This window comes from Arachis hypogaea, chromosome 9, assembly GCF_003086295.3.
Source record: "Arachis hypogaea cultivar Tifrunner chromosome 9, arahy.Tifrunner.gnm2.J5K5, whole genome shotgun sequence".
In the NCBI taxonomy this organism is placed as follows: Eukaryota; Viridiplantae; Streptophyta; class Magnoliopsida; order Fabales; family Fabaceae; genus Arachis; species Arachis hypogaea.
This window is the reverse complement of record NC_092044.1, coordinates 108,111,712-108,120,614: the sequence shown is the minus strand read 5'-3', so window position 1 is coordinate 108,120,614 and position 8,903 is coordinate 108,111,712. Positions and strand designations below refer to the sequence as shown.

Genomic DNA, 8,903 nt, shown 5'->3' with positions numbered 1-8,903 from the left:
ATTATTATTATTATTATTATTATTATTATTATTATTATTATTATTACAAATCAAATAATATAATATAAGATTAAAATGGTATTGAAGTAAAAAAGATAAGAAGGAAAGAATTGTCCACTCCAATAAAAAATTCTATAAAAATGAGAGAGTACGTGAAAAAGAAAGAGATAGATAGAGAACAATAAGAAGAAAGTAGAACAACGCAATAAGAAAAATAAGAAGGGATAATAATGGAATAATAAAAAATATCTATGGACAAAAAAGAAAACAAAATTTATAAAAAAGTCCGTGTCCACTCCTTTAAATCTCGTGTCCATCTTTATCCTTCGTAAAAGAGTGCACACAAAAATATAAAAAACTGTCTCAAAGACAATATGTTCAATGTCTATATCTCTGTTTCAAACACTCTTTAAACATGTGTTGTCCATATCTCTGTGTCCTGCCTCCGAAAACAAACCTACGTTATAGTTGAAAGGTCTTTGCTTTTCATTATTTTTGTATTTTTGGGTCAAATATGTGTATGTGAGTGTGGAGTTTGAGCATAGTTTTATTTGAATATTTGGAGCTCCAAGTGAAGAGCAGAGAGCCAACAGGCTTCTTCGGCGCCTCATGAAACCGTTATGAATCCTATGGCAAGAAATGGGAACAAAAGAATCCCAGAGTCAATGAGGAATGAGCTAATTATTTATTCTAATAAGGATAAATAATAAAAATCTGTCCACAGATTACTCTGAATTTAAAAATTTTTATTCAGTTATTTCACATCGAATTTCAAATTTCAAAATTTCTTAATTTTAAATTTTAAATTTTTTAAAAATTCAACTAATTATTTTAAAAAAATAACCATCTAAAATCCTAATTTACCAAAACATTTCATTCTAATACCCTCTTCTTCTTCAATTGGCGGTCACCCCACCTTCGTCAATAATCATCTCACTCCACCTTCGTTGCTTAGTTTGTTACACGTTACTCACCCGTAGTAAAAATAATCATTCACTTATGAATAAAAATAATCATCTGTATACCTAATTAATTGAACATTCAACATATTTTAATTATATATAACTAAACTCAATCCAGTCAAAATAATTATCTACATAAAAATTAAAATAATCATCTACATACTTACTAAAATGACCATCCTAAATTAACCATTAAATACATTAAAATATCTCATTTACATTAAAAATAAACATCCATCTACATGCATATATTCCGCTGCATACTGTCTCATAACAAATAATTTCTTTCGATTAGTTGCTTCAAAGGAAGTGTCACTGCAAGTAGGTTTATGTAAAGAATTTTTAAAGATATAACATTTTGCTTTTTGGAATTTTTTTGTTCTAATCTTCTTAACAAAATAAATATCAAAAAACCAATACCAACAATTCAAATAATATTTTTAGCCATAAATAACTTTCTAGCATTTTTAAGTATTGATGCAATTGAAGAAAAAAGACTATTTACTATTCTTTACGGTGATATGAAATATGACAAAAAAGTCGAAACCCAAAAAATTATATGTTATGAAATATGAATACAAGTACGTAAATTAGCTATCTCAAACCTTATAAATCTTTACGGAGTGGCTCTAAAAAAAATATAATATGGCAGTAAATAATATCCACAATAAATTATAAAAAGGCATCTCTGAGGTACGTCCAAACAAGCTCTAATCAAAATTAAAATAATTGTTACAAAAAAAATGAAAACAAACAAGACAAACTTCTAAAACAAACTATAAACCACAAGATTTCCTTCTGCCATGAAGGATCTTCTGCGATGGGATAACAATAAACCACACACCCCGTGTCCTAATAACCATGAAGATTAAACTAGTAGCACGATTCACTGATTAAACATAACAACAATTAAAAACCAAACATTGACGGCGTTCTCAGACTTTTCCTGTGGTTCGTGTGCCTCGCCTTCTTTTTTGCTAAGAATTCATCAAATTTTGTTTCAAAAATTGCATTGCCTACTAATTCGTTTCACTCTTTAAAAATTTTTTGCTGGGATTATGGTACAGTCTTCAGTGACACCAATGAGAGAAGATGGAGAAAGAAAAGGAGAGAGAGACGTATTCGTAATTGTTTAGAATCTTTATTTGTTTTGTATTTAAAATTAAAAATAATTTTATAATTAATTAATTTAATTATTATTTAATATTAATTTTAAAAACATCTTTATTGTACATAGAGATAGTAATATCACTCGAACTCGGGTATCCATCCTATCCCTATCCATTCGGGACGGATAATTACCCGCCTTGCAACGGAGCGGATTTTTAGCGGGATGGATTGTTGAGAGGGACGGCAAGGGATCGGGTTTAAGTAATATCCGCCCTGTTATATATATAATGTATATAATTTTAATATATAATATGTATAATATATGTAAAATAATTAGTAAATAATTAATAATATTATATCATATTTAAATTTTTATTTTAATTTATATTATGTAAGTGATGATAGTTAGGAGGGAGATCGGATAGAGAAAAATCTATCCCTATTTGTTCCGTTGTCACCCCTAATTATACACATTATATACTAATTATATTGGTTCTTCATACTTTTTTGGGACAAAAAAAAAGCGAAACGGTGCCGTTTCCATGGACACTACGGAGACATCGGTTTCCGAAGCACCTCAAGGTATGTATTTTAATTTTACTCTATTCTCCTCCTAATTCCCAATTAATAACAAAATTAATTAATTAATTTTATATTTAGGGTTTATGGTTGGTGTTGCACCAATGGATACATCCCGAATCAGGAGGTCAAAGCACCTTTTCTGCTGCTACCAACATGTAAGTCGTAATTTAGATTAATTTTCAGTCATCTGCAGTTTTATGTATGGCTTTCGAGTAATCATTGTGAAATTGCTAATTATTTTTGCTTATGTTGCAACACGTTCATTATTAGTGATACTAATTAGAATATGATTACATAATTTTTGTGCTCAGATAAAAGTCGAATGTTGTGCAGACTCTAATGGGAACATTACCATGGGCTACCTCATTCCGAATAAAAAAGCATAAAATCTAAAATAATAATAGGTAATTAATAACTTTCTTGAATAACATGAATAACTATTAATCAAATTAAAATATACTATATTTTTAAATTATCTATCTAAATCTTAATATTAGAATAACTATTCGCACACCTAGTAAAATGAACATCTAATATATTTATTGTTCACATTGTTTAATATTTTTATTGTCTACCTATACTTTTCTAATGAGGTATTTAGCTTGTATATTAAGTGCAACTGTATAATTTCTATATGTAATACGGTGCATTGTTCATCAAAACAACAAAATCTTGAAAGTAAGTATCAAAGCATAATTTCACTATAAAAAAAGGAACAGGAGTGCTACGTTACCAATTTTTTATCTGCCAAAATCTGCCAACTTGAGTTGGGCTGGACATGAAACCCATCTACTAAATAAAGCCACGTCTAAATTAATCATGGTTTAATCCTAATTTATCACGTGTTGGTAATAGTTGGCAGACTCTCTCTTGGTAACATATACTTTTCCAAAAAGGAAACATAACAAGACACCGCATTTGACATAAGCATAATGATAAATGATTTGTCCATATTTATGGCATCAAATTACAACTTGGTAGCAAGCACGATCAACATGCAAAAGAAAAATTCAAATTAAACTATGCTCAAACTGGTAGCTCTCTGCTCTTTAATTGAAGGACTTGGAGCAGTATGAGAAGAAGCAAGCTGGTAGGCAGTGAATTATCGAGTGAGCCAGTGCTTATTAGCATTTCTATCAAAGATGCTTGGCCCGAAGGTTGACATTGTGATCTCCACAAAAAGAGGAAACTGCAACCAAATGAAGGAAGCAATTGGAACACAAGCAAGAAAACTTAAAGGTATAACAATCCATGCTTTCCCGTGAAGCATAACAAAGAGCGCCGCAGAAAATGCTACCAACATGGATGCCATGGAGATAAATAAAGTCAGAAGGCCTGTGATAAGCTTCAAAGGTAATGCCTTGAGAAAATCATCTTCAGCATAACGGGAAGTGAGAATGCCTAAGAACATGATTATCGAAGTTGAAGAAGAAAAGAGCGATATTGCATCAGATAATACAAACACCACAAATGCCTTTTTCTTTGAGAAAATAGGGTAACCTGTGATCTGGTCATTACCACCTGGAACTGTAAATGCAGCCGCAAAAACCACCGTGGCTACAAGAGCAGCTACAAGACTAAATGAAGTGGCTGTTCCTTTCATCCATTTCTCACCTTGTTTCACCAAATCTTTGTGTTCCTCTGTAAACAATTGTCGAGCAGTTTTCTTATCGTTGTTTAGAGATTGCTTTCTTAGAGCTGGCGTGATACTCTCCACTTCCTGAACGCGTGAGCAACCAATTAATAACCACCACACACATGTAATATATTATATAACTAACTAACTAACTAATTTTTATTGATTGAGTACTGACCTTAAACCACTGCAATTCTCTTTGCATTTGTAAAGCAGCACCAGAGATATCATGAAGCTGTGCGCTCGGAGCTAACAGTCCTGCCATGTGAAGCAGGGTGTCACCATTCCTGTCCGTCATTTCAGCAAGTGCATTTTTCCAAACCATACCGTGAATAAGATCAAAAACACTGGCTTGGCGATATTCAACACCCACAAATATAGCATTTCTGGGATTTTCACCTGCCCAGAAAACGCGTGGGTGCGTCTTTATCACTTCCTTGATAAACTCTGGGATCCCCATTTTGGCGGCTTGAATTACTGCGAGATGTGCTCGACTATTTTCAAGTTCTGCTATATTTAATTTGAATAGCTCTTTACATGCAATCTCTAGAAGCTCACGAGGGTGCTTATAGGTTAACTTTGATTTATCAACCTTGCATATATTCCGTCTTCCTATAATTACAGATTGAGAGAGAAGTCAGTCCCACCAGCACAACAAAAACACTAATTAAAAGGTTCAAAACTTACTAATTTTAAATCCATAAGGACGATTGATTATATAAAGTACGTCGTAATGTTTAACTGAGGGTAGTTATTATACTCACTTCTAAAGATCCATCTTTCCCAGAACGTGAGTTGACGCCCACTAGGAAAGGCAGAAGGTACACTTGCCAAAGCCTCCAAAAGAGTTGATTCACGCCCACGATGGCTTGCTGGTAACGGTATTACTGCTAACTTTGGGCAATAACGCAGCAATTCTAGAGCCTTATCTGTTGTGCAAGGATAAAAAATTAGAAAACAATATATTATTATGTACTAATATTTTTTTATCAACTTTCTCATTTAAAAAAAATTTTTTGGCCAACACTTAGTTATCAATTTATTTTTATTAACTGATGTTCAGAAAAAAAACCCAAAATAAATAAAAATTAATGGCCCTGGATTTTTCTTTACGTCAAATATGAGCTTACAGTTATTTAATTGAAAATAGAAGTCCTAGATTGAAGCTAATACCTAACAATATCTGAGAATAATAGCACATGATGAGAATTCTAACTCCATTATATCCCTTTTCAGGTGTTAATTCTTCCCATGGTGTGACTGAAAATAGATAAGCAGCCATTTCCTTGTTACCAACGCTAAGAGCACGTGTGAGGGGAATCCAACCAGTGTTTGAAGGAATAGTAAGTAATTCCCTGTTGCCTTTTTCGACAAGGCATTTTACCAGCTGGACGTCTTTACCGTAAGTAGCTTCATGAAGAGCCGTGAGTCCTCTATTGTCTCTCAGTTTAACGTTGTCTGCTGACATTAACTGCAACAGTTGCTCCACGATGTGGCGGTGCCCGAATAGAGCTGCAACGTGAAGAGCTCTCTTACCCTCGTGCGAAATTCTTGCAGTCAATGCTCCCTCATGCCCGTTAAGAAATTCACGAGTGCCGTGCCAATCACCAGTGCGCAATGCCGCATATAATCGTGCGTATTCTGGATTGTAATCCGTCCTCACTTCCTGTTTCAATAGAATCATAATCCACATTATTTTCAGCAACAATAATGTATACTTGATCTTCATATATATTATGCTTGCTCCAACAATTCCACCTCAAAGGTAATAAAGATTGACTTGTGTTTGATTGTATTATTCGACCTTTTATGATTCTTGTGTTTAATATTAACAAGTTTTCAGGACTATTTCACATGTTGGGTGTAAATAGGGAAAGGTTGGAATTAAAAAAAAAAATAAAGCATACTTTTTGTCATTAACGGTTTGCAATCTTTTTAAAAATACTTTTAATATTTAATTTCATTTAACTTTTTTATTTGTGTCAAAACTATCTTTAAAAATTTTTAATTTTGTCTCTACCATTTTATATAGAATTAATGTCCATGAATAATTTTAACGCAAATAAAAAATATCATGGACAAAATTAAATACAACGAAACTAAACGTTAAGACTATTTTTTACAAAAAATCACAAACATTTAGGACAAAACCTCGCAAAGGAAAATTCTTTGTCGTGCTCTGTTCTCCATTCATGGGATGGACAAAAGATTTTAGTTTCTGTACTCTGAAGACAATGCAAAAACATTTTTAACCTTTTGTAGTTGCCTATCTCCTGTCTTCAGATAAAACCCAAAGGGACCCTAAATACTGATTTTTCATCTCTTGCTTATGTTTGGACTGAAATGTATGTCCCTTCGACAAGCTTTTAGTTCTATTAATTATCTGCTCATCATGTGCTTCTAAGCACAGTTCAATAGCAGTGAATATGGATACAAATTTAGCCTAAAGAAGTAACATGTTATTCAACAATATGCTTGTTAGTCGTTAGAGACTGTATCTGCATATAAGTTCATCTACTTTGTAGATCCTAATATTTTAGCAGAGAAACCTTTAACAGAATCCGCACTAAACATTAAAAAAAGAAAAAAGAAAATACATGTTCATATTCATATATATAAAATCTTTTTTCACAGTTTAGAGTTTATTGAGTTTCACCTTTGTGCGATGATACCCAAGCTGCAATGTGTCCCAGGCTTCCTTGGCTGTAGTGGCATTCATAATGGTTGGAAAAACTTTATCTGAGACTACAGATTGGATGGTGAAGAGAGCCTTTGCATCTTTAGAGGAATTTTCTCTCAAAGTTTGTTGTTGCCCATCATTTAATTGTGCGTTCGCTACTGGAACTTCAAAACCATTGTCCACAATTTCCCACAATTCATTTGCCACTAGGAAGCGTCTCATTTTAATTTTCCAGAAATCATACTTGTCCCCAGAAAATTTTGGTGCAGCAGATAAGGAAAGACTAGTGCAAGTCATTGTCACCTTGAAGAAATTATCAATGGAGCTTTAATACCAAGTGTTCATATTCAGCAACAACAAAATACAGTTTTGCTAGTATTAGTGCTGAAAAAAAAATGCAGCAAAAAAAAAAAATAGAACATCAAGCAAAAGGTTGCATAACATACACAACACATAGAGAGTGCATAATTGAGAAAGTGAGATTTTTTTTTTTTCAGTTCGGATATTTATCGTTAATTATAGTGACTAATTCTTTTTGTTAATAAATATTTTAATAAATAAAATAGTTGGCCTAAAATTTGAAGTGTCTGAGTAAAGATTAAAGAAGATCAAAGTGGGATTGATTAAAGCAGAACAAGAAAACTTTATTTGAGAAAGTGAGATTGAGTGAAACAGAACAAGAACTTGTTGTCAATCAATACCTTGTATTACAGTGGCAGCATAAAGATGTAGGAACTCAGCACTGTCTTTCTGAGTCAACGCTGGCAGCAAATAGATGTATGAAGGAACTCACCAATCAGCAGTCCATATTACCTGGCATGTAGGTTTGTCCAGTATTTTTGCATAATAAGTTGGATCAACATTAATAAAAAAATATAATCAAATAAGAGCCGTTAGATCTATATTATTTTCATCCGATCATTAATTTATTTGTGTATCAAATTATCAATGTTTTTTTTTGTTGAGAAAATGGGGCTAATGTCCAAAAAGACTAAAATACAAACTAAACGAGATAAGGAAACCTCTAACATCATCAGAAAAAGTTAAGTGTAATTTTGACTTTAAAGTTAAATTTTTACGCGCTAGACAATCTACATATATATTACCTTTTCTATAGATATTTACAAAATAAATCTCTCAATCCTTTTCTCACCATTGTTGGATACTTCTAAAAAAAACGTTGAAATGATTAGCTAAATTTTTATTTCCATTCAAACTTGCGATCACTGCTCTGAAATCACACTTAACAGTTATTTTTCTTAAACTCAAAATCCAAGTTATTTTGAGTCCCTGATAAATACCCCAAAATTCTGTCTTGTATGCTGTGCAGTCTCCAATATAATAGAAAAATTTTCCTATCCATCTACCTTCACGATTTCTGATGAGCCCCCTGCATCCAGATTTCTTTGATTTATTGTGTCTTGAACCATCAGTGTTTAGTGTCACCCAATTTTGGATAGGAGGGTTCCAATTTATATGTTTTTCCTCCTTTTATCTGAAAATGCTCTATTTCCTTCTTACAAACGTTTCATTTATCTTCTTTACTTTTTTCAAGATCTCATAGTGAGGTTGGGGTGGTTTTTCCTAACCTTGTTCATGTATTTTTCTATTTTTCTAATTTTACATTTTTCAGGTTGTTGTGATGTAAGTGTCCATCTAATTGTTGCATTCGTCTCTACCGAGTTGTTCTTTTAAATTCATCTCAACCCATTTTTCGATATTGGCTTCAAAAAAAATATTGCATGCATCTTGGATTAACGAGGATAATCCAAATTGGGGTTATTTTCCTATAATCTCTCATAGCATGCATAATATCCTCTTCCTGGTATGGGTAAAATGCACAATCTCCTCGTCCACCAAACAGTTTTTTCTTCTTCTGGTTTGTGAGAATGCAGTCGTGCAAAAGTCTCCACATGAAAGTCTTAGTTTTTTA

At 32.5% G+C, this 8,903-nt stretch overlaps 1 protein-coding gene and 1 long non-coding RNA gene across 4 annotated transcripts; one reads left to right on the top strand and one right to left on the bottom strand.

Moving 5' to 3' along the window:
- The first annotated feature begins 2,461 nt into the window (after positions 1 to 2,461).
- LOC140175363 (uncharacterized) lies at positions 2,462 to 3,090 on the top strand. Its single transcript, XR_011866032.1, has 3 exons — positions 2,462 to 2,654; positions 2,733 to 2,809; positions 2,966 to 3,090. It is a non-coding gene; the product is annotated as an uncharacterized lncRNA (long non-coding RNA).
- A 236-nt stretch (positions 3,091 to 3,326) lies between these two features.
- Positions 3,327 to 7,805, bottom strand: LOC112711569 (uncharacterized). Of its 3 annotated transcripts, none has more exons than XM_025764251.3 (6): positions 7,672 to 7,805; positions 6,947 to 7,273; positions 5,464 to 5,956; positions 5,055 to 5,219; positions 4,469 to 4,902; positions 3,327 to 4,374 (listed from the first exon to the last, which is right to left on the bottom strand). In XM_025764251.3, exons 2-6 carry the CDS (start codon positions 7,265 to 7,267, stop codon positions 3,757 to 3,759), a joined length of 2,031 nt encoding a protein of 676 aa, XP_025620036.1. In that variant the 5' UTR covers positions 7,268 to 7,273; positions 7,672 to 7,805; the 3' UTR covers positions 3,327 to 3,756. The 3 variants fall into 3 exon arrangements, with proteins under 3 accessions (XP_025620036.1, XP_025620038.1, XP_025620037.1); XM_025764253.3 differs by having other exon boundaries at positions 6,947 to 7,295; positions 7,672 to 7,795; XM_025764252.3 differs by having other exon boundaries at positions 6,947 to 7,354; positions 7,672 to 7,794.
- Between the last annotated feature and the right edge of the window lie 1,098 nt (positions 7,806 to 8,903).